We start from the raw sequence: 25,888 nt of genomic DNA on the forward strand, positions 1-25,888 counted from the left end.
TATTACATTTAGCAACAATAGCAAAAAAGAAAATCTTTTGTAGTATCATTTCTCTTTACCTCCCTCTCTTCCCCCCTCTTTCTCCCTCTCTTTCCCTCCCCCTCTCTTTACCTCCCTCCCTCTACTTCCATCTCTTTCCCTCCCTCTCTCTTTTTCCCTCCCTCTTTCTTTCTCTCCCTCCCCCTCTTTACCTCCCTCTTTTTTTCTCTCTCTGTCTCTGTTTCCCTGCCCCCCCTCTGCCTCTCTTGCTTCTCTTTCCCTCCCTCTCTTTCCCTCCCTCCCTCCCTCCTTCTCTCTCCCCCTCTCCTCCCCCCCCCCGGCGGGAGGGGTAACCCCTGAACTGGTGCTGGGTGGTGGGAATCTGACATCCTGAGACTGATGAGCCCAGGAGCAGCTTACCCATGCTCAGCTTGTCGGCGGAGAGCCAAAGTCCAGCTGGCCAGCGGGGAGGCAGGGCATCCCAACACTGGCAGCTCTGCAGGAAAAGCAACTGACATCCGGGAGGCGAGGCGAGACGACGCAGGGTTGCATTGTGGCTCTGCGTCATAATGAGCTCCAGGAGGAGGGGACTCCGTCTCCCCCATTGTGAAGCACGCTAAAGGTGCTGCAAGAACACCAGGCAGGCCATGGAGAAAGCAACAGCAAATGTACTGTGACAAAGACGGAATGCTGTTTCAAACATTCTTTTTAGTCCCATAAACTTTTGTTTCCTTACAAACAAAGGCGGGAAGCATGACAGAGAAATGCGATGGAGCTGGTCTGCAGCGATGGCGCGCATGCCCACAGAGAGAGCTCTGAGTGCCACCTCTGTGTGTGCCATAGATTCGACACCACTGACCTATAGGTATTGTCCTGGAAATGGAAGAAAGTTGGATACACATATTTCCAGGCTTCAGTTTTGGATCAGAGAATTAATATTGCTATTTATTTGATGTTGTTTTGAAAGGCTTCAGTCAAATGTAAAACAGAACATTTCATTTTCTTTGTAGTATCTGTAATGCAGAGCACTTTCTTTACTCCTGCTAGGACTTTTTTTTCCTGTAGCATTTGGTAGTACAATAAAATAGAACACTAGGATATAAAAGGATAAAAGCAAAATTCTGTAGAGTTGTAACCTTCTTAAAATCTGTCAGGGGGCCAGGCCTGACAAAACAATCTTGTTGAATGTATTCATCAAAGTCAGAAAAATGAGTAGCACTAAATGATTGCTAGCAAGACAGTGAAACAGAGATATTTTCAAACCATTTGTTAGAGGGGAAATCCAAATAATCTTCAGGATTCTAATAATTCCTAACCCTAATAATTTAGTGCAACATAGGAAAAAATCCTTCATATGCAAAACCATGCAGCGTACCTGTACTTGAATTATATCACATAGCATTTGTTCTTGCCAGGATTTAAAAAAACAAAAACAAAACTGCCAGTAATCTCTGTCCCTGGAATTTCTTTTAACATTTCTTTCATTTCTAGAACATGCTAAAGTGTTTAGATCAAATAGCTACTGGTCTCGCAGCAGCATGATCAATAACATTGTGCTAGATGTTTAACTTTTGCCCAGGAATCCCCTAGTAGCAGTGTTTCATTTATATAACAAATAATTAACCTCCCTCCTCCCACTTTTTTATTTTGCAAAAAACTTGGTGGCAAGAGGGGAGAATTGGGTAGGATATGCATTTGTATGTAGAAAGAATCTTGGAAAAACAATAGCTACATCTTCCTAGATGCTTTTTTGATTATAAGAGGGCAGCAACTAAAAAGATTGTTATTTAAGAACATGGTATTTAACTTCTATTTGTTTAGAGTAAACTATATCTGAGTTTTCTGTCCATTTAAGTGGATGAGAAGACTACCGTAAATATTGATGTGTACAGGTAATCCCCAGGTTATGAGTGTTCCCTTAGTGAATGTTCAGTGTTATGTGATAAGCGTAAGTGTAGTGTTTACGAACAAGTCCTGAAACTATGAATCTTGCAGCCCATGGCAGTTGTTTGCCCTTACAACCTCAGCAACATTCATCCTGCACTTTATTGGCCAAAACGGAGCTTCAGAGGGCCTGACCCACCCTACCGATGCTCTGTTTAAGCCTGGGCATGTCTCGCCCGGCATTTTGCAGGCCAAAATGGAAGTTTGGAGAGGCAGGCCCACACCTCTGATGCTCCATTTAGGCCTGCGCAAGCCTCATCTGGCATTTTTCTGGCCAAAACAGAACTTCGGAGGGGTGGGTCTGCCACTCCAAACCTCCATTTTGGCCTACAAAGTGCTGTGTGAGGCCTATCCACGCCTAAATGGAGCGTCGGGGCAGGGCAGGCCCTCTGAAGCTCCGTTTTGACCAACAAAATACAGGATGCATATTGCAGAGCCTCTGCATTTGTTCATAAGAGCGAACAACTGCCATGGGGCTGCAAGATTCATAGTTTGGGACTTGTTTGTAAACACTAGGGGTGCCCCTCCGAAGCTCCATTTGGTCGGCAAAGTGCTGCATGGGCCTAAATGGAGTGTTGGTGGGAGCATGGCTGGGAGGCTAGAGAAGAGACCGCTTGCTAGATCTTCGCACAGTAAGTGATCCGGCGTGGCAGGTTGGGGGGAAGCAATTGTGGGGAATATGAGGTATTTCAGTGGGTCGGGTAAGCCTTGGGTGGTCTTAAGCAGATGACCTGTTCCATCACTAGGCCCCTCATGGCCTTCCCCACCCTGAAATACCTCATGTGAACTTAACGAAACGTGCATTTGATTAGCGAAAGTGTAGCAAAAGTGATTCCGTTGAGGGGACGAGATTCACTCCCACAAATTCTTGGGTTACGAATGGAATGGGCAGGCTCCATTGTATTTGTACTCGAGGACTACCTGTATATGTTTCCAGGCCAATGTGCCAAGAATATAAGATACTAAGTTTGGAATTTAATATACTGCTCCTATTATCTTCTATGCCCCAAGCTCTGGGAGATGGGAGGGTCCACTGGATCAGACTTTATCTCTGTGTTATGTGTTGTAAGCAATGGGGTAATTTGATCCACCAATAATATCCATTCTGCTAATGGAAACATAACTCATTGTTACTTTTTTTCTTGGATTCTTTATATTTTATGATGTTGATTGAGACCTGCAGAATCTAAACAATCACTTTTTCCTTTGCAGAGCATGGAGGTAAATAGCACTACAGCTGTAGAAACTCTGTACAACAACCCAAATGGAGATCTTTTGACAGCCAACTACAGCCTTGCTCCATCTACCCCTATTAACCAGAATGTCAGCCTGCATCAGGCATCACTAGCTGGCTGCACACAAGATTTTCCTTCCCTGTTCAGTTCTGAAATTGAAAGTCCCTCAATGGCTGGAGGCTCAGCTTTGCTGCAGCTGGTTCCTGATAACTCCACTGGCTTCAATACCACATTTGGCTCTACCAACTTAAGTGGCATTTTTTTCCCTCCCCAGCTAAACTGCACCTCAAATGAAACATCTGGGCCTGAACTCCCAGACCCACTTGGAGGGCTTCTGGATGAAGCCATGTTGGATGAGATTAGTTTAATGGATTTGGCTATTGAAGAAGGCTTCAATCCAGTGCAGGCATCCCGCTTGGAGGAGGAATTTGATTCAGACTCAGGGCTCTCTCTGGACTCAAGTCACAGCCCTGCTTCTCTCAGCAGCTCAGAAGCATCCTCCTCCTCTTCGGCCTCTTCCTCCTTTTCTGAGGAGGGAGCTGTGGGCTACAATTCTGATACTGAAAATGTGGACTTTGAAGATGCAGAAGGAGCTGTTGGGTATCAGCCAGAATATAGCAAGTTCTGTCGGATGAGCTACCAGAATCCTCCTCAGTTGCAGTACCTGCCTTATCTTGAGCATGTGGGTCACAATCACACATATAACATGGCCCCCAGGACCTTAGACACTGATGAGTCCCAGCCAGCTAGTATGGGAAAGAAGAGTTCCAAAGAAAAGCAAGCAGATTTTCTAGATAAGCAGATGAGTAGAGATGAACATAGAGCCAGAGCCATGAAGATTCCTTTTCCCAATGAAAAGATCATCAATTTGCCTGTAGAGGAATTCAATGAACTCCTGTCCAAGTATCAGTTGAGTGAAGCACAGCTGAGTCTAATCCGTGACATTCGCAGAAGGGGTAAGAATAAGATGGCAGCCCAGAATTGTCGTAAAAGAAAACTGGACACTATCCTCAATCTGGAGCGGGATGTAGATGATTTGCAGAGAGACAAATCAAAGCTCCTCAGGGAGAAGGTGGAATTCCTCAGGTCCATCCGCCAAATGAAGCAAAAGATGCAGACCCTCTACCAGGAGGTGTTTGGCCGTCTGCGTGACGAGAATGGCCAGCCCTATTCTCCAAATCAATATGCTCTACAGCATGCCAGTAATGGTAGTGTTATTCTAATACCACGTTCCTTGGCTGACCAGCAGGGACGGCGTCAAGAGAGGAAACAGAAAGACAGGAGGAAGTGAAAGATGATAAATATCATTTGAAAAGCATAAACTTGCTGAATCTGCAACTTCGAGAAGGGCTGAGCCCAGAAGAATTTGGAGGAACTTTCATGCCTTCTTATCCAATATATCTTCTCAAACCATGATAGCTGCCAGCCAGTGTATAGGAGCAGACTGCTGGGCAGGGGGCCTACAAGTCTTGTGAGGCGGAATGGCAAAGCATGTTGGGAAAGACCTGTGCTTCCAAAAGTCTCAAACCAATTGAACATTATGAGAGTGAATTAGCTGGCATAATGTGTGTTTGCAGGGGGGGGAGGGGGGAAATATCAGCAGAGGATAAAAAATTTGAATTGTTAAGGCTGGCTTTTTGTAAAGGAAGAAATGTTAAATGGATAGCTTGAGAAGACCTAAGAGTATTTTTTTTCCTTTGAATTCCCAAGTCTTGGATATTTCAGGTAACTGATTGGATTTTTTAAAACTAATTTGACATCTATTATATGCAGTTCAAAACCATGCCTAAATCTGAATACTTAGCCATGATTTCTTTGTAAATCTTTATGTACTTAACTACAGAGGGAGCACAGAAAATTGTACTAGAGAAGAGAAACATTTCCTTCAAGCTGAAAGTTAGAATTTCCCATTCAAGGAGTTTATATGTACTATCATTGTACTTCAACAATTACCACAATTATTTGGCAGGGTAGGAGTGGAAAGTGTTAATAGGATTGCTATAGAAATGCATCTTTATCATCCCTCACTAATTGAATACTTTGTTAAAGATGTTACTTGCCCCCAGTGAGGAGCCAGCATTAATTCTGGGCCAATATCAAGATGCATTACAACATTATGGTGCATGGTAAAATTGCATGCTATAAAGCTGTCTTTTCCCATTGATTGGCTTAGAGAGACTGCTTTGGGTGAAGGGAAGTGTAGGGCCAAAGGTATAGATCTTAATTTGACTAGAGTCTGCAAGGTGTGTGACCATCACCATTTGGTCTACACCACAGCAGGTTTTGCTTCTATTAAGTGGGCATGCTGTGTTAAAAGCCATCTACAGCAAGCCTCTTTATGAATGGGCACTTTGATTTTAATTTATTATGGTTTTAGAACTCTAGGTTCCTATATTGTTTCCTCTCCCCTGTAGGGCTATAGAATGAACTTAATAGTATGCATGTAGGATAGAAGGGTGGTACTTCCCCTGAAGATCAAAGCTACTGAAAGTTTTTCTGCCATAAAGACTCAAAATGTGTTAACGGTGATTCCACAGCTGGCTTCCCTTCTGTCCTTGGATGTCATTCCAACTTCCCCCTTCCTCCATTGAAAAAAAAGGCGAAGGGTGAGGGTAGTGCCTTGAACACAGCTAGCCTCAAGCTCTGAGGCCATCCCCGAAGCTGTTAACTTGCAGTATAGCACAGCTGGAAGTATTACTGACTTGACCAGCAACTGTAGAGCTAAATGGCTTTGGTTTTTTTCCAGCCACTCAGTCCTGTGTATGTGGTGATATGTGAGGGCATAACACTGAAATGGGCATCCTCCTGAGGATTGTAGAGATGGAATGCATTGATTTAAATGGTATAAAGCAATGTTTGCAAACATATTAGGTTTTTTTTGAAGGCCAAGACCTTTTCCAGAAAAAAACGAGAGTGGACATGACGTTTATGTATGAAGCCTTCTCCATTTCTCATGCTTTGTAATTAAGAGCATGAAATTTGAAGCACAAAATGTGTTGGAGCTGTGACTAGTTGGATGGGTAGGATGGAGCCCTGTTGCGTGCATGTGTTAATTTATTTCTGAGGTTTAATTCTGAATGGTTTCTATTATGAGCTATGGGAAAGTGAGGAGAGTGTGAGCACAGGACAAAAATAAAATGGCTTATTCACTATTTGAACATTGTTTTGTGTCTTCTTTACCTAGGACTAAACCTAATGTATATATTTATAACAATACTCTTTATTACTCTTTTGTAGGCTGATGAAACTTTGCACAGTGAATGCATAGATAGCTATTAGTTGTGATAATAGGAGTACATCAGGGGTTATTAAAACTTTCCTTTTGTGAAACTAATCTTCTATACTTTCAAGCCCATGAATGAAGAATCTGATGGTTAATTTCTTGTAAGTATATATAGCCAGATCTCCTTACAGATTGATTTATTTTCCTTTAACAAATTCTGTAAAACACTTGTATACCACTTTCTCACATTTGTAGAAAGAAGCAAATTTTAGTTGGAGCAACTGATTGAAAAACTTCTTGCAAGGATCATATAAAGGGAATTCAATAGAGGCTTCAAATGCTTGAGTTTAAACATTAGACAAACAAGCTATGTTATGTCAAATGTTGAGATAGAGTATGTGAAAACATCTACCATAGTGATTGGGCTACAAGATGTATTGGGGGTGGGTGGGGAAGGATTTTTCCGTAAGATATTGAGTCCTCTTTAGAATGTTTCATCTAGTGCAGTTCTCAACATTTTCTTCATCACTATCCCCTTTAAATACCTTTTGTGGCCATACCACGGCAACAGTCTTCCAAGGCTTAATTCAAAATCATAACATTTCTCCAAGTCTTCACAAACCTGTGATGGCATTGCAGGTCCTCCAAGGATCTACGTACCATAGGCTGGGAACCACCAATCTAGTGAATTTACTTTCATGTGAATTCTGTTTGCAAAAATTAATAAATTATAATTTGGTACTCTAAACCGGAGCTAACCAAGAACTGGATGTCCTGTCTTGGATTGCTTAAAAGAACTATCACAAAATCTTTATGGTACAATTAGAACAAGCCGTTTTCAGAATGTATTCAAAGTAAAATTTATTGTAAAAGTAGCCCACATATGGTAGGTTCCTGGCTCCTAGCTTTTTTTTTTTTTTTTTTTTGCGCACTAAAGATAGTATTGTTCCTGGAGTAATGTATCCAGGGATATGCTGAATGTGCATTACTTTCTTCTCCAATGTTAACTACCATGTAGACATCTAGATCACAACTTCCATTTTGATTCCCTTAGCTTGTGTCATCCACACTTTCAATTCAGTTTGTATCTTCACTAGCATGTGTTGTCAGGCAACCTATTGTGTAGAAAACAAATATTAAAGATTTTAGCATAGATTTGCTAAATTGTAATGTAATTACACATGGCTAGGTCCTGGAGAAGTCGGATATTCCTGTGTCTTAATACACTTTATAGGTGTAACAGTCTCCATTTAACCCATGAATGTTTATGTCACTTATAGAACAAGTTCACTAGGCATCAAGAACTGTTCCAATATTAACATTCTGTTCTCTTGTTCAATTTGTTGCATGACAGCAAGATAAGTCCTTTGGATACAAATTTACAATGTGTAAATTTGCCCTTCCCCAAAATTTGGGCAGGCTCTGATTTCTCCATTGCCATTTAAGAAAAAAAGTTACAGAAAGAAATCTTAGTAATGCTTTAAGATTATGGCTTTTTCTTGCTTGCTTACTAGCTTTCCAGGTCATAGGGGTGGTGGTGCTTATAGATAGCATGTTAAGCTGTGTGTAATAGGTTCTTAGTTTTTTCCAGAGAAAATGCAGAAGCTACTAATTAAAAGGTAACGTAAATTAATAAAAGTAAATTTAAATTTAAAAAAACCCAGAAGGGCATTACAACACTCACAACATAACTATTACAACATAGCTACCCATGTTTTCTCCATAATAAGACCAGGCCTTATATTAACTTTTGCTTCAAAAGATGCATTAGGGCTTATTTTTTGGTAGAGTCTATTTTCGGGAAAACTACTAAATGTGTCCATCTGACTAAAAATCTGAACAGGTTTATTTTTGGGGTAGGGCTTACATTACGAGCAGTTTGAAAAATGCTAGGGCTTATGCTTTGGTTGGGTCTTATTTTGGGGATAAACAGGATATACTTAACTAATTAGAAGCAAGAATAAGAAATGGCATGTCTTAGCTTTAAGATGTTTTGGGCCTCTCTTCTACAAAGTACCATTTGTAGTACACTAAACAGGTACTTTGTCATTCCATATCTTATAGTAACAACACATAATTGTCTACATGATGTATACTGTACAATGTCATGAACAAATTTAAAGCCATGTATTTTCCTCTAAATTCTAGATTCATGTCCCATTATGAAATACCTGCAAGGAAGACCTTGCTTAGAGAGAAAAGAAAAAAAAGGTCAGGATTATAAATCTAAAATTTTATTAAGACAAAAAGACAGGTCATTATGAAGTTAAATCCAAACACTTAAGTTTTAGACAACATTTTCACAGAAGCCTACACATGCTTTATCTTAAAAAAGATTTGTACAATACATTTCTACGTACATACTGCTCTGTGAAGGAGTTGGTGGCTTACTAGGATTTGAGCAAATTTATTGGTAAAATTATGTCCTTTGTAAAAACAGAAGTTTTATTAAATTGAAATTGGTGGCAGGCCAAGACAAAGAAAGTAATAATAAATGCCCAAGTCTGACAAAGTGTTTACAGAATATTCTGCAACTTATTTGTGCTGTAGAAAGTTTTTTCTTCTGGTTTCTTCTTGATGCCACTCATTTAGATTCTCAAGTTCACATACATACAGGAAAGTTAAAAAGTAATTCTGTGGGAAAAGATATTAAAAAGATGCATAAAGAAACATTATTTAGAATAAGGTGTTGACTGTTCAACTACAGGGTCTAAATTTTCATCTTCTCTAATTTTAGATGCAATGATAATTCTTGTATTAGCAGTCTCAATTGTTAATTTTAACACTTAAGACACATTTGCTCCAACATGTCAAAACTGAGTAATTTTATTCAATTAAGAGTAACTTATTTTAATTGCAGTTTTTTTTTTAAAATGAGACTCTATAGAATACTGTGAGCCACTCTTTGTCTCAAGTGAGTTGGAACATACCTACACTTCCCACCCCAACAATACACAAATAATACCCAAAAAAGGAATGAAACCTACACACACATGCTAAAAATGCAGTTAACACTATTTGAGAAAAAGGCTGCAAATTGCAGGTGATCTTTAGAGAACATACCACCTCCACTTGCTGTTTCTGTTGGTGGCCTTCGTTCTTCCAATCAAGGTGACAGATTATGAATATATATGTTATATGAATATATATGTTTTATACATATACATATATATATAAACATAAACACACTGTCATAGGGAGAAATCTTGTCCCGTTTCTACAGAAGGCATCCTCCTCAGCCAAGAGCTTCTTCACTTCTCCCTTATGTTCAAACCCATAGTCTGGTATTTTAATACAAAAGTCAGCCAAAGGAGGGATGAGGACAGAAGGACAAACAGATTAATTCTTGTCATCCTTCTTATCATCGTCCTCTGAGGGATAAGAGTGCCATGTGAGCCTTTCCTCATAAAATGAGATGACCACTTGTGGACACTTGATGTTAGCTTCCTTGGCAGGAACAAGATCAGCTTCATCTGAGTTTTTCCTATATAATCAAGAGAAAAAAAGAGTTAAATATTTATCGCACAAGGAATGATAAAGATCTATTCATGTTAAAATCCTTTTTTAAAATATAGATGGTCATTATGTTGTGTCATCTCAATGATAAATTGATGGAATGTATTGTTTAAAGTTGTGACATATGCCAATGTTTTCTGGCAGCAACTACAACCATTTTTATTTCCCTCCCTCTAATTTAAAAGATAACTCACTGGATATTTTGTAATTGTAGGGGTTGAGGAGCACCCCATTAAAGTGCAACAATATTATGACATCATACTTCAACCTCTATATTTGCAGCTGTAACTGTCTTTAGACCAAAGAAGTAAATTGTGACCCTCGGACTGCAAAAGTAAACATTATTTGGATTTCTATTGGTTTATTCAGCATGACTATCAATGAGGGATGCTAGAAACTATACAAGTAGTTCTTGACTTACGGCCATAATTGAGCCTGAAATTAATGTTAAATTGTTGAGGTCATAACTTGAGATATCCTGTGACCAGATTCAAACTTATGACTGCTTTTTTAATGGTGGTCATCAAGCAAACACACAGTTATTAAGCAAATTCATTTTCCCCAATGGGAAATTTTTCTGGAAACCAAAACTAAATGCTGGAAACAGGCAATTTCTTTGGGGAAATTACAGTCATGTGACCATAGGATGTGGAAAATGGTTGTAAAGGTGAGTTGCCAAGCACCCAAGATACAATTACATGACTGCATGCCTATTTCTATTTCTGCCCATTGTAACTCCGAAAACAGATTTTAAGTACCTCTGAAAATACACCTTAATTTCAGTCATTAAGTGCATAAATCAAGGATTCTGTGTATAGATTGGTGATGACTAACCTTTTTGTTGTTGGGTGCCCAAAATGGAGTGCGCACGCAATAGCATGTGTGCCAGCACCCATAATGCAAAGCGCCCACCCATATGCGCATGCTTGCACAACTCCCCCCCATGTGCACTGTACTACTACTCTCCAAGCTGAGCTTGGTATTTCCTCGGGGGGGGGGGGAGGGCTTCAGGAAAGCCTCCAGAGCCTGGGGAGGGCTGGGCCCATTTTTCGTCCTCCCCATGCTCTCCGAGGCTTTCTTGGAGCCTGGGGAGGGCAAAAATGGCTTCCCCTGCCCCCCCCAGAAGCCAGAAACGGATCATTTCCAAACTTCTGGTTGGCCTGTTGGGGTTGTTTTTCACCCTCTCCACGCTCCGGCGGCTTTCCTGAAGCCTGGGGAGGGTGAAAACATCCTACCCCGGCCCTCTGGAAGGCAAAAATCAGCTGGCCGACAAACGCAAGCACCCTGGAGCTGATAACTTGCATGCCGGCAGATGTGGCTCTGCATGCCACCTGCGCATGCTTGCCAGTTTCACCATCACAGGTATAGATAATCCTCAATCTAGGATCACCATTGGGACTGAAATCTTGGTAGTTGAGTGTACAGTTAAGTGAGAGATCCATATGACAACTTTGTTCAATGACCACAATCCTGGTACTCCCAGTTGTTGCTATTAAGCAATCTCCTGGGTCGTTAAGTGAATAGTCTTAGATAAGGATCATGGAGGCCTCGGGGCAGGGAGAGGGTTTATTGGAGAGAAATCTTTAACTGGGCTGCAGAAATGGAGCTATATTTTTTAGGCGCTGCAACCTGACAAAGATTCCTCCCACTCCCAGGGGGAGATATTAAGTGAATGTAACTGTTTCTGCAGCCCAGCGAAAGAATTCCTCCCAGTGGACAGAGGGGAGGAGAAATCTTTTGTTGTGCTGGAAATCTCAGCTCCACACAGAACTGAGATTTCTATTCCCCAGTAGGCATATCCTTCAGTCAGCCTCAGAGACCAGAGGGGATCCTTTTGGCAGTAGCTTGCAATCTTCCTTGCCTGCTTCTCTACTGACTTTTTGGGAAGCTAGCATCAAATGGCTACCACAAGATTGTAGGATCCCAGACAACCGGTTGCAAGTACGAACAGGTTGCCAAGCATCTGGCTTGTGATCACGTGAAGATGGACTGTATATCACATGAGGATAGCATGATGTTTTACAATGGTCATAAGTGTTTTACAGACACATAAAGCAACCTTTCTGAGATCACTGTAGTTTTGAAAGTTGTTAAATGATCAATTGTAAGTCAAGGACTACCTGTAATTTAGCAAAATCAGATTTTGAAGGTTTGTAGTTATATGCAAAACACTTCATTCCAGAGACAGAAGCTGAATTTTCTTATTCTTCACAATATCACATTTATCTTACCTGGGATTCCCAAGATGTGACTCTTTTGGAACAAGAAATATTTCATAATTCACTCATTAAGTGTTCTACTGGCTTATACTTAATATTACTAATAAAACAATTGTAATGAAAGATGGCTGGTCTCTAAATTGAGAAATCACTTCTCAGATCTTATACAAATAATTATGTTTTTTTAAATTATTTTAATTATGTTTTTCTTTCTTAAATGGAAATTTAAAGCCAGATCAGACTACAGTATTGGTAGTACTAGACTTATGACCACAATTGAGCACAACATTTATGTTGGTAAGCAAGACAGTTATATTTATCATATCCCATTTCTGCCATGGTGGTTAAGCTAATCACTGCAGTTATTAAGTGAATCATGTGGTCAATAAGTGAATCTGGCTTCTCCCATTGACTTTGCTTGTCAAAAGCCAACACATCATTCCTGATCAGTGCAATTATCATTAATACATGCTAGCCCCAAATTCTTGATCACATGACCATGGGGATGCGGCAATGTGAGAAGCCATCATAAAAGTGGGAACAATGAGGCAGTTAACTGCCATTCCAACTGTCAACAAACTCAAGAGCTTAAATTCTGCCAGGGGCAAACAAAATTAAAACAATAAAAGTCTCAGTAATGTTGGGGCAAGTCATTATTATATACATTATGTCACAGAATTTCCTCAACATTTACTCATATTTCTATTTGAAGATGTGCAATGCGAGCTTCAAAATTTAAAGAACAAATTTACCATTTCATTAGGAACATGAGCTCCCCACTGGAATCTGTGGCACCAATAATCCGTTCTGGCTCAAACCCTCTTGCAAACCCTCGAGGCTTTTCAGCCTAAAGAGCGAAATAGAAATTTTATTATTGCGGCTTTTAGAGTTTAACACAAACAGATCAAGCACTGAATTTAATATGGACCCACAGGTAATACAAAACATTACTTCCAGAAAATGGTTTCTGCTATACTCTAGAAATGAAGGAATCCTAAATTAAGAATGATATCATAAATATAGTGTTAAACGTTTGGAATTTATATTGCTCAAAATTGTTTGATTTCATGAACCCTAATCTCAGGTAATTTTAAGGACAGACCTTTAGCAAAATTAAATAAAGTTGAGCTATCATTTTTGTGAACTGATCTCTTCCTTAATGGCAGCTATCAGAGATCATGTATTCCTTGAAATTCTAGGCACTAATGAAACAATGGGCTTTATATAAATATTAATGGGATAACAACTATATTATATTGCTATTAAAGTTTTACAGCTATAAATTGGGAGTTTAGCTACACTTCCAAGAATGAATGGGAAAAAATATAACTATAAACAGAAAAAAACAGAAAAGGAGGTAAAAACTGAAATATAAATGCTAAGTACCTGAAAGAATGATGAACAAGATAAAGCAATAAATCTGGGGGAATGAATAAAGTTCTTCAAAATAACAGGCAGCAAGAGTTATTTTAGATTTTTCTGCATCTCAAAGATGTATACTGTATTTCTGTAAACTATAATTATGCCCCTCTATTTAAAATGTCTATCTAATTCTTTTTTTCTCTTTAACTATAAAGACATAAGTAATCTTGAGTGGATCGTATGTTGAAGGAATCTGACTTACCTCTTCTCTTTTTTTCTTTGGTCTACTTTCTTCCCCCCTATCCTCAGAATCTGACTCAGCTTTGCGCTTGCTTCCCTCTGACTTGTCAGTTTCATGTGCTGTTTTCTGGGATTGCAGGAATTCTGCAATTAGGTCAGGGCAATCGAGATTCTCCTCTGGCTCCCATGTATTATCTTCACTGCAATGCAGCCAAAATACCAAAGTTTGTAACTATCATTTTTTATATTTCTATCATATATAATCAGAAAAAATATCTGACTGATTATGAGACCTGGAAATGCTTTGCATAATTTAAGAGTACTTTCTATAAATGGAAAAGTATTAAATCTATAGAATTTGCACAAGCCTTTTATTTTAAACCTGTCGTAATTGCTGACATTTTTATGAGTACATAAAAAACTTTCCCTATACATAAACAAGTTACAACTCCTGGGAATATGGTTTAATTTGAACTAAAGCAGAAGTAATGTTGCATGATATACATAGGGTATCTGATGACAAACAGAATCAAATTACCAGGATATCAGTGGTTTTGTTATTTGTGTGAGTCTTGTTTTATGAAGTGAGAATTAAAATACGGATTGGGGAGGGGGCTCAAGCTTTTGTGCATTAATAACTAAGGCAGAACAGTTTTTTTTCATTTTCCTCATTACTAATAAACACATAGTTTATGTAATACTCTTGGAGGACAAGCAGTTTTGGATAGCCCATGTATTCAAGTGCCCCTCTGAGCATGTATGACAGGGACAGTAAATACATCCCTGGAAAAACATAGAAACATCTGGATATCTCACCAACATAACTAAAATGTGAACAAAGAACTGTGCAAATTGGAAGGTACTCTTTGGGGAAAATCAATCTACATCTGATTTTTAAATACATTATTATCCTGCAGGAACATATACCATGGTTCATATTACCACATCTTTTCCTAAAGTGTCACATTGCCTGAGGTCTGCCAAGGTACAACTAAGATAACATAAACAAATATAAAATGTTTAAAAACAGAGTGGGGCAGGTTTTAAAGTTCAATCTACCAGTTGAAGTACATTACCACAAGGTAAGATTTTTTTAAAAATTAAACTGGATTTTTAAAAAACCATCATTCTAAGAAATAAGCACAATGGAATGTCAATACAAGGTCTGAAAAACCGAAGTCAGCCGATCTTTCAATAGAACTACAAAATAAAGGAAGTAGCCTTACTCTGAAAAGCCTTTCCACTTAAGCAGGTATTCCACTTTGCCTTTCACTACCCGCCTGTCAAGAACTTTCTCCACCACATATTCCTCTTCTTCCTCTTCCAAGACCTCCTCCACTTTCTTCTTGTTTTGCTTTTTTCCCATTGTGCTCGCCAGCTTTGCGGTTTAAAGGAGGCTGTTACAGAAAATGAAAGAGACATCAGGAATGAAAATGCTGATTGGAAATCTTTTGGAACTACATCAGCAATACTAAATAGAAGTTGCTATATTCTTTTCTACCATAAAACAATAATGAAAAAATTAAACTCAAAGATGTTTACATAGGTAGAAATACAATCACAAGAACACACATGAAATATGTAAGTCTTATCAACATCTATGGTCTACAAATATCTACATTATTGCAATAACAGTTAGACTTATATACCACCCTACAGTCTTTACAGCACTCTCTGGGCAGTTTACAATGTCAGCATATTACCCCCAACATTCTGAGCCCTCATTTTACCAACCTTGGAAGGATGGAAAGCTGAATTAATCTTGAGCCCTTCAGGATCAAACTTCAGGCTATGGGCAGAATTAGCCTGCAATACAGGACCACTAGGACATAAACCCAAGCTTTGCTGAATGGCTTTCATATGTCCATCATCTGTGATGATTTGATTCAATAGCATAGTCCTTTTTAATTAATGGGACATACAGATCAACTCTGGGATCTGATTCTACCAGAATGGCACATGCAACTAAGGCAACAGTTACAGACAGATGACTATAACAGTTCTATGCAACTTAGTTTTTATTCCAAGAACAGAATACACTGCAGGGAACAGCATTATGTTTCAACTTTAAATTTCTCAGAATGAATTTTATGTTCAAAGCAAGAAATATTAGCCATCACATTCTTTTTTTGCTATTCTCAGAAAAACCAACAGGTTCTCTACTTATGATAGAACAATAGTTTGATAAGAAGAGAGGAAGATAACATTATCAAATAGTAGGAACAACATAAGTGCATCCAGCAAGCAAACTAGATTAAACAGCTTGCGTCTATTGGAAATGAAGAATTACAATCTACTGGAAAAAGAAAAGGCCTCCTGCAGACAAAACATGTCACAGCAGGAGGATACACTTGTCTCAGTTGGGGTCTGATAAAAACAGACAAAAGCACAGCTAGGGTTTAGAAAAGGGTCTAGTTTGTAATGATGAATGGTTAGCTAGGGAGATGCCTATGAACAGGGGCTGAGAAGGAAGAAAATTTCTAAACACATTTTATTAAGCTTAAACTGGCTTCCAAATGGTGGGAGCTCTAGTTTTGAGCTGTTCTGAATGTAGCATGGGTTTTTAACATTCTTGGCACACTAACAATCTTTTTCTGTCTGTACTCCCTTTCTTTGTATGACTTGGTCTTTTCAATTTCTAAGTTTGAAGCACCTGAGAATTCCTTTCATGCATTACTATTTCAAAGCAAAATAAAATATACATGATTAAATAAGTAAATTATAGAGCTACATCAAAACTACTGTATTTTTAGACTATAAAACACTCTGGAGTATAGACGCACCTAGCTTTTGGGGAGGAAAACAAGAAAATAATCTGCTTCTGCCTCCCAGCAATTGCCTCCTTGCAGCAAAGAGCCTGGTCAGTTTCAGCACAACTTGATTTAGCATGAGCAGCTGATTGGCAGTTGTATCGGCCTCCCAGAATACCGTCTATCAACTGTTCCCGGCTGCAGATTGCCGCCGCCACCATTTCTGCACATTCCATTTTCCGCCTCCGTGTGCCATTTTTGGCCCTGTTCCAGGCAGTGGGATTGCCGCCACCTATCCCTGCTGCCTGGAACAGAGTGAAATGGGGCACGCTGAAGCCAAAAATGGGGTGCCCAAAGGTACAGACAGTCCCTGCAGCCTGGACACCTGATTTGTGGTATTCTGGGAGGCAGACTGATCAGCTGCTCATGCTAATCAGGCTGTACTAAGCTGACCAGCTGTTTGCTGAAATGAGGCAAATTGCTGGGAGGCAGAGGCCAGAAGGGTGAGGGCTGGCAGGTGGGTGGGCTTCAGCAATATTCGCTCTGTAAGACACACAGACATTTCCACCTACTTGGGAGGGAGTTGCGTCTTATACACCAAAAATACGTAATTCAAATTAATGCAATTAAGTGAAGACAGAATTAATTTTCTACCAGTACTTGCATATGGATTTAACCAAGGCATCTGAATTTCCTTGAACTAGGCTTATTTCTATTTCTATCATATACTATTCCGCTCAAACAGGAAAGGGAGGACATACACTTTTATATAGATTTAATAGTCTTTGTGATGCCAAAACTCAGAATAGTCCAAAGTCATAATGAGATGGATATCCTAGAAAACAATTAAGTTTATGTTCCACAAGTACAACAATGTCTCCAGACTGCCTGACTTCTCTTAAGAACTAAATAAGGTTCCATGAAATTCAAGAAGAGTCAGGTTTATCTCTTGAAGTTGCACAAGGTCTTGAGGCTATTTCCCTGCTTAATCACCTCCCGCCTGGCTCAAGGTTTCCAGATACTTACAGATAATTTTCAGCTTTCTATAGTGTGTAAAATGATATTGTAAGCAAGACATTTGTCAAAACTTATCATTTCAATTAATTACTTTTCCATGATACACCAAACTTTTGTGCTAAAGAGATGGCATGCGTTCAGGAAACATAACATTTCTCTAGCCTTTTATCTAACGGTACTTCCCATTACAGAAATAGATGGGAAAGGCTACAGCTTTTAATGTTCACATATCTGTGAAATGTGATTACTCTAATATGATTGCGCTTTTCAAGGAATATAAAAACAAATTTATCTTTTTTTCCCAATATGACACATTCCTTTCAATAAAAATGCTGTTAACCAGAAGGAGCATAATCTGTACAGAAAGATGTAAAATATTTTCCTTACTTAGCTTCCATTTCCTCATCTGCCTCCTCCAGATTCTTGAAAGAAGAAAAGCTTAAGGAGAGGATTCAATTATATTTTCCTCTCCTTAATCTCCTGCTTCAAAATGCCTACTTTATAATAAAAATGCAGAATAGCTTTACGATAGGGTATGTATGTTGGCAAAACTTCCTTCTCCCAATATAATTCATCTTAGCATTAAAAAAATATTTTAATTATTTCCTTTTTTGGCTTCAACTATATACTTTTACTATGAAATTATCCTTTCTACATGTTTTACTTTCTCTTCTCCTTTATATCCATTTGTCACTCTACAATTCTCTAATAAATTAATTTCCCCATCACCAAAACCATATACTTCAAAATGCATTGAGGTTATTTGATCACATATAACTGAAACAGCAATTAAGTTTCCTTATTCATATACAGGTAGACCTTGACTTATGACCACAACTGAGCCCAAAATTTATGTTGCTAAATTAGACAGTTAAATGAGTTCTCTTCCATTTTATGACCTTTCTTGCCACAGTTAAGTGAATCACTGCAGTTGTTAAGTTACAGAGCTGTAAAGTGAATTTGACTATGCTATTGACTTTGGTTGTCGGAAGCTCGCAAAGATGACCACATGATCCTGGCACATGGCAACTGTCACAAATATGAACCAGTTGCCAAGCATCTGAATTTTGATCACATGACCAAGGAGATGTTGCAACATTTGTATGTGTGAAAAACAGACATAAGTCACTCTTCAATGCCACTGCAACTTTGAATGGTCACTAAGAAAATGACTGCAAGCCAAAGACTACCTGTAATAGAAACCAAACAAAAACAAAAGTGTATAGTTTAAGTAGGCAGCATTTAAGATATCAAGACAATCAAAGTATGTAAATAACTATAAAATGGAAAATGAAGTCAAATATTTGCAATTTATTTTCAAAATAAATAACGATTGCTGTAACAAGAGGTTATAATGATACAACACAAGCTTGCGCTATAATTTCAAATGTGCAGCATAGTTCATTTATTTTTATTATTATGGGAGGGAGCCCTACAAATTGCTTACTAATTTTATTTCATGACCCTATATTGCACCACAATTAAATTCCCATTAGATACTCAATGCAAACATATTTTCATTTAATTATCCTACAAATTTCCTTCTCATCAATCTTGCCCAAAAATACTGCCAGGTATCTAGATCTAATTATAGTATCTAAGTAGAAAAGTGAAGAGGAAATGGGCATAATATTAACTAATAATTAGTTAATGTAAGAATGAATTCATTTTCAATTATTAATCGTTTCTAAGCATAAAATGCTGAATATTGGTAATAGGTTACTAGTTCTTGGTCCATATTATTAACACATAAACAATTATATTGGATAATGAGTGATCCATTTTCCTTGTTTTTTTGCAGAGAAAAGTGCTGTAATCTTTCATAAGGATATCAGTTCTAATGGACTATGTATATATCTGAGTTTTCATTTAAACCTGGGTATGTTAAGAGGAGAAAAGATTAACTGATAACAACGCAAGAGAGCAACTAATGAATTGGATTAAACTTCTGCAGACTGACAAGAGTTCAAAGTAAAGTATTTATAGAATCCCTATGTATCTGGAATGCGAACATCACTTTTTCCTGGTAGTTCAAATTGATACACATAATACAGATATTCCTTGACTTACAATCATTTATTTTATGTATGTTTGAAGTTACAATGGCATTGAAAATAGTGATTTATGGCAAGTTTAAACACTTACAACCATTGCAGCATCTCAGGGTCACATGATCAAAACTCAGGCACCTGATAACAGAGATGGTATTTAAAACCAAGGACTATGACTCAGCAACTACAGACAGCCAATCACAACCCAAAATCAAACCACACTCGGAAAGGAATTTAAAGGCCAGTACTCCCCTAGACAAGCACAATCCAAAGCGCACTGAAGGTCTCCTCGAATGGGGACAAAACGTTTGCAACCAAATCATCAAGCTTGGAGCTCAAACCAATAACATAACTGGATAACTGCCATACACTATAATAATTTATTGTCAAATTCACTTAACCATATGATTCACTTAAAACCATATGATTCACTTAATAACTCATAATTCACAGTTTAACAACTGTGGCAAAAAAGTTATAAAATGGAACATCATTCACTTAATGCCTTGCTAGCAATTGTGGTCCTAAGTTGAGGACTACCTGTACTCTCATCCCATTTTATTTTCACATCCTGACCAAGGTGAGTAACTATCTACCCAATGAATGCAGACTTGAACCTGGGTCTCTCTGGTTCTTGTCCAACCATCTTAACCATAACACATTATATTCAAGTTCATACTGTTACATTTGCAATTTAGGGTTTCATGGTTTATTATACTGTAAACTAACCTTGTGAACATGAATTAATACTGAAATCCCAGGAGCAAGTACTTACTATCAGGAGCAGCAAAATGATTGAGTGTTCAATGAAGGGCTCCTGAAACAATTGAGCAGGGTTGCAGATACTGCTCTTATCAGCATCACTGAGAGTGTCTGTTTAACTCTTTGGATCTGCATACCTAGGTGCATTAAACATACATCAATGTTGTAAACGAATAGAGTATTAAACCTGAACTGGGGAAACCTAGGCTCAAGTCAGATAAGAATACTACAAGTTACCTTAGATCAGTTAATATAGTACATGTCTGATCTAGTTGTACTGATGATAAAGTATGACAAAAGCAAACTCCTGACCAAAATGTAGTAAAAAAAATACAAGTTAGTATTTTACAGCATAATCTATCACAAATATTTAATATATCCTATGTGTAGTTCCATAAATGTATTTGTAATAATATTCCACCATCATAAATACATTTCACATCAATTTTTAAGACATAGACCTGGAGGTTCTTTTTACCAATTCTTTCAAGATCTACTGACTTCTTGCTAACCAGCAAGAAGCGGCTTGACTATGCTCCAAATAATGTCATGTATTCATTGAACAGATTCTTCTCACTATCAACAGCTTTTGGGAATGTCTAGGGCTATGCAAGTCTCTATAGTGTACATGTTATCTACAGAAAAATGAAATGAAATGTCATACTCTCCACCAATCTTAAGGGTAAAAAATCCAACTTAGTTCCTGAAGATACAAATCTACTCCATCCCTGCTTATATTTCTCTCCAATAAAAAAGAGAAGCCTCCAAGAACTCGCTAGTTTTCTTTTGGAGCATCTTTCTCAGTCAGAAAGACTGGATCCCCCCCACCCCCACATCAGGTGTTCATCTATTTGAAACCCAACACTTTCATCTTTCTCTCCTATTCCCCAACCTCTTTACATAATTAATCCTCCATTTCACCGGTATGAAGCACACATTTAACATTTTCAATTACACATTCAATATTTGTTTCTGAAAAGCACGTCCCACCAACGATATCCTGTACAGCCCTCCATCGCCTGCTATGTTTTACAGTGCATCTGAATACAGTAGTATACATACCTCGTCTGCCTTACTCAGCCTAAAACCTACTTTAGTCTGAGGCTAAAGCCAATTTCCTTGTATTATTTTGTACAATGACAATAAAGGCTATGCTATGCTATGCAACTTCTTCAGGCGAAGTGCGCCGCCATAATCCGTCGCGTATCAGTTTCTTGTCCTTCCCCTTTAAGGCCAAATTAGGTTTCTAACCTCAGCCATATTATACGTTTCGTTCCCCCTCCCCCCCACCGGCGGAAGACCGTTTAGAATCCTGCAAGATCTCGAGATCTCCAGAAACCCCTCTGGAAACCTTTGCAGCCCACCCCCAATATGGCCGCTTCGCCCTCATAAGCCGCGCGCGAGTTATCTGGCAGCCCTCCACCCTGCTCCCTTCTCCCCTCTTTACCTTGGTTAGCCTCGCCAAGACCCCACAAGTGGAAATGTAAAGATAAAAAGAAGCACGGAGAAGCGGAGGAGCCTCGGCTGCAGTGGGCGAAAGAGCAGGTCCCCGCTTCTGAAGTAAGAGGAGCAACGGCTAGGAAAAGGGCCTCTCGCGTTCGATCCGCCTCCGCCAAACAAAAGAGCGCTGAAACCCTCTACCCGCCGAGATGCAATGCTCTCGGCAAGTCGACGCCCCCCCCTTTTTTTAAGGCTTTCGAAGTTATCCTACCCCGCGGCATCCTGGACCGGATATTGTTTTTTCCTACCCTGCTCATAGACTTAATCTAAATCAGCCTACGTATTTTTTTTTAGAAGGAAAAATGAGACTTGTTCATGAAAACAAAGACGAAGTTTAGAATTTTGGGCAACTCTGGATGATTAGGGTTAACATAATCTTTCCCAAGGAGCCGGTTTTGTTTCATTACACTGTCAACTTGATTTGTTTTTAATAATTTCATCTTATATAATTGATTCCATAGATTTTAGTTCCTAGAAAATAGAATAGAATTCTTTATTGGCCAAGTATGATAAAAACACAAGATACATTCGTCAAGAATCATAAGATACAATACTTAATGATAGTCAGAGCGTACAAATAAGTAAATAGGAAATAATATCAATATAAATCATAAGGATACAAGCAACAAAGTTACAGTCCTGCAGTCATAAGTGGGATGAGATAGGTGATAGGAACAATTAGAAGACTAATAGTAATAGTAATGCAGCCTTAGTGGATAGTTTGACAGTGGTGAGTGAATTATTTGTTTAGCAGAGTGATGACATTTCGGTCAAAAACTGTTCTTGTGTCTAGTTGTCTTGGTGTGCAGTGCTGTATAGTGTCATTTTGAGGATAGGAGTTGAAACAATTTATGTCCAGGATGCGAGGCAGAGGTTGGTTGCTGCCGGTTCTGCCTGAATCAGGCGCTGCTTGCTTTTGTTTTGCGGCAGGAGAAGGAAGAAAGCGAACGCCGGTTCTACGGCGGTGCTCCGGGAGAGAATGCAGACGTCTGCCGCCAGGTAGTGAGGGAGGGAGGCAAGAGTGGCGGTGGTGGTCCCTTTCAAGCACAGCACACGGAGGCGGTGGCCAAGGCGGCCCCTGTTGGTGGGGAGGGGTGGTGATCGCTTGGCCAGGGCCATCTCGCCGTGGGCTGCATCAGTCTGTCTGCCCGTGCCATGTCCTGTTCCGGCTAGCCGCACGACTACCAAGTGCAGCAACCTGGTCTTTGCCAAGATGAAGTGGCGCCACCCAGGCTGAAGAGAAAGGGTGATGGGCTCTGCAGATGGGCCTGGCCTGATCCCCACATGAGGGGCTGCTGCCCACCGCCCACTGGCTGATTTCGCACTTCTCCGCTTCCCAATGGGAAGCGGCTCTGCAGCCGACTCTACTTCCTCCGAGTTCCCAGAGTTCAGCAGTCAGCAGGCTGATCTGCAAAGAGAGCAGGCAGGTGGCCAGGTAGGAAGCCAGTGGGCTGCTTTGAAGCCTGAAGTCCCGCAGAACCGGCACAGAAGGCACGCATTCCTGGATAGAAAGCAGCCTTTTCTGCAGCATCCCCATCCCCTTTTGGATCATCCTGTAGCGGGGGAGCTGTGCCTTTGCAGAAATGGGACAGGTGCATGTGCAGCAACCCGAGATGTATACTTGCCCTTCCACAGCACCACTGCCACACTCCTCTCAGCTCCAACGCAGCATCTGCATTTCCACCAAGGGCCGCCCAACCACCAACCACCGAGGCCGGGTTGGACGCTGACCCAGGAAGGCAAGCGGGCATAGGGGACCGCCAGAAAGGCCACATGGAAGGCAGGCAAGCATGGCAGGGCTGTGGGGAAGTGAGTAGGCTGCTTGCTCCCTTCCTGTGGCCCCAACATGCTTGCCTGCCTTTCACCTAGCTTTCTGTGTGCCTGCCTTTCAAAGCTGGTCCCAGGGACACCAAAAAGACTGTGAAAGACAGGGAAGCGGGGGAGGGCCGCATGGATGGTAGTAGGCTGCTTGCTCCCTTCCCTGCAGCCCTGCCATGCTTGCCTGCTTTCCACAAGGCATTCTGCTTGCCTGCCTTTTCAAGCTAGCCACAGGGATGCCAGGAAGGCCTTGTGGAAGCCAGGGAAGCATGACAGGACCATGGGGAAGCAGGCAGGGGCAGCTAGCTAAGCTGCTACTTGCAGACTCACCTGGCAAACAGATCAGGGGCGCAGCACTTCAGGCAGGCAAGCTGCAGAGCAGAGACTGGGTGGGGCAGGGTGAGCGAGCGGCAACTGGGGGACCGGTTTGGGGGCATGGCCAGCCAGCGTACCGGTTCTGCAACCCAGGCCAGCATACAACTACTGGTTCGGCCGAACTGGTAGGAACCACCTCTGCTCCACACTGTCCATTTTGGATGTGAGATAAGTACAGGCTCCATGCGGGGCTTGGGGAGGGGGGAAACAGGCCTCCTGGAGGTTTCAGGCCTCCAGAGGGCCTCCAGAGCCTGAGGGAGGCGGTTTTGCCCTCCTAGAGACTCAAGGAAAGCCTCCAGAGCTGGGGGAAATGAAAACACCCTCTTCCATACGGTGCAGGAGGCCGAGAAGGCCATGCCCACCATGGCCACACTTATCCAGCAACCAGGCAGAAAACCCGTTTCTGAAATTTTTAAAGCCCACCCCTGCCCTTCATCAAAAAGTTCATATCACTCATTGAAATAGCATAGACAAGTCAGCTTACCAAAGGATTGCCCTGTCTTACATAAATGCAATTTCAAAGACCACCACCAGGTTACTAGAATAACTATGCCAATAAATCCATGGAGCATATATTCTAGGCCATGGATGGCAAAATCTTTGGGCTTGGCAAGTCAAAAATTCGGAAAATGCTGAACTGCTGGTGTGTCATCTCCCACCCCTGAATAAATGATATAAATAAATCATATGTTTAAAAAATACAGTCCAATCATATGTGATTCTATGTATTATGTAAAAAAGATCAAATAATTAAAAAATTAAATAAGAGAAACAGAACAAACTCATTCTGGGCAGGTCTAAAGGCCACACAAGAGCACAGTTCTCTCATGCAACTTCTGGAGTTAGAAGTAGCGTGACCCGTCAAAACCGCGGAGGACAAATCGCGCTCGATGAAAGCGCGCATGTGACATCATCACAGCGCGACGAAAAAAATTAAAAATTGAAATAAAATTAAAATTAAAGCAAGCCGATTCACATAAAGGTAAGGGTTAGGTTTAGGGTTAGGGTTAGGTTAAGGGTTAGGGTTAGGTTTAGAGCGTTAGGGTTACGTTTAGCGTTAGGTTAAGGGTTAGCGTTAGGTTTAGCGTTACGTTAACGGTTAGGTTTAGGGTTAGATTTAGGGTTAGGTTAAGGGTTAGGTTTAGGGTTAGGTTTGGGGGGGTTAGGGTAAGGTTTTCGCTTTATTTTTACATTTTTCCATCACAGCGCGATGTTTTCGTCACACTGTGATGACGTCAAATGTGCGCTTTCGTCGAGCGCGATTTTGTACTCCGTGGTTTTGTGGTGGAACCAGAAGTAGAGGTTTTGAAATCAGCCAGGATGAAAAATGCAAGACAATTCCTAGAAGCCTGGCCCTCCAACTATGCTGCAATAAACAGCATAAAACTTAAACTCTATTTATGACTCTATCAAAAGATATTCATATAAATTAACTGCCACACAGGAAACTCACATATATTCATTGGCATGTAAACTAACTGCCACACATGGAACTCCTCCACTCTATCATGAACATAACTGACATAACAGAAAGATATTCACAATCTTGCCAATCAGGAAAACTTATTTCCTCACATCTTTTCCATTGCTGATATTACCTAACATGGCAATGGAATTTTGCAACCTAGAAACCTAGCTCCTAACAGCACAACATTATTTTACTATGGCAATTTTTGAGTTCTCAGTTCTTTTTTTTTAATAGTCAGCGGTTGCATAAACCCACGTTAAATAACAGCTGTGGTTTTTATTTGGAATTGTTAAATTAATTTGTAATATTCAAATACTCAATTCTTTTAGGCAACACAACCATTTTAGCAATGGATATGATTAGAATTTTCTAATCCTCTCAATTTAGATGTTTTAAGAGTGAAAGGTTTTTGGGGGGGGGAATGAACTG

At 40.0% G+C, this 25,888-nt stretch overlaps 2 protein-coding genes across 4 annotated transcripts in view; one reads left to right on the top strand and one right to left on the bottom strand.

Moving 5' to 3' along the window:
• The window catches only part of NFE2L1 (nuclear factor, erythroid 2 like 1), a 31,378-nt gene extending 25,068 nt beyond the window's left edge, over positions 1-6,310 (top strand). For both annotated transcript variants that reach the window (XM_032236672.1, XM_032236673.1), the window contains one exon: positions 3,136-6,310. In XM_032236672.1, the coding sequence (XP_032092563.1) occupies positions 3,136-4,449 (1,314 nt within the window). In that variant the 3' untranslated portion in view covers positions 4,450-6,310. The remainder of the gene's footprint in view (positions 1-3,135) is intronic.
• Positions 6,311-8,599: 2,289 nt separating this feature from the next.
• On the bottom strand, positions 8,600-21,947 carry CBX1 (chromobox 1). Of its 2 annotated transcripts, XM_032236911.1 has the most exons (6): positions 21,746-21,947; positions 20,312-20,435; positions 14,945-15,115; positions 13,741-13,918; positions 12,869-12,963; positions 8,600-9,865 (listed from the first exon to the last, which is right to left on the bottom strand). In XM_032236911.1, exons 3-6 carry the CDS (start codon positions 15,082-15,084, stop codon positions 9,721-9,723), a joined length of 558 nt encoding a protein of 185 aa, XP_032092802.1. In that variant the 5' UTR covers positions 15,085-15,115; positions 20,312-20,435; positions 21,746-21,947; the 3' UTR covers positions 8,600-9,720. The 2 variants fall into 2 exon arrangements, with proteins under 2 accessions (XP_032092802.1, XP_032092801.1); XM_032236910.1 differs by lacking the exon at positions 20,312-20,435.
• Between the last annotated feature and the right edge of the window lie 3,941 nt (positions 21,948-25,888).

Source organism: Thamnophis elegans, chromosome Z (genome assembly GCF_009769535.1).
Source record: "Thamnophis elegans isolate rThaEle1 chromosome Z, rThaEle1.pri, whole genome shotgun sequence".
Lineage (NCBI taxonomy): Eukaryota > Metazoa > Chordata > Lepidosauria > Squamata > Colubridae > Thamnophis > Thamnophis elegans.

Coding starts and splice junctions, on each gene's coding strand:
- CBX1 (XM_032236910.1), bottom strand. CDS start 15,084: ATGGGAAAAAAGCAAAACAAGAAGAAAGTGGAGGAGGTCTTGGAAGAG. Junction 13,919..14,944: donor AAGTGGAAAGGCTTTTCAGA/GTAAGGCTACTT, acceptor GCTGCATTGCAG/TGAAGATAATACATGGGAGC. Junction 9,866..12,868: donor CTCATGTTCCTAATGAAATG/GTAAATTTGTTC, acceptor TTGATTATATAG/GAAAAACTCAGATGAAGCTG.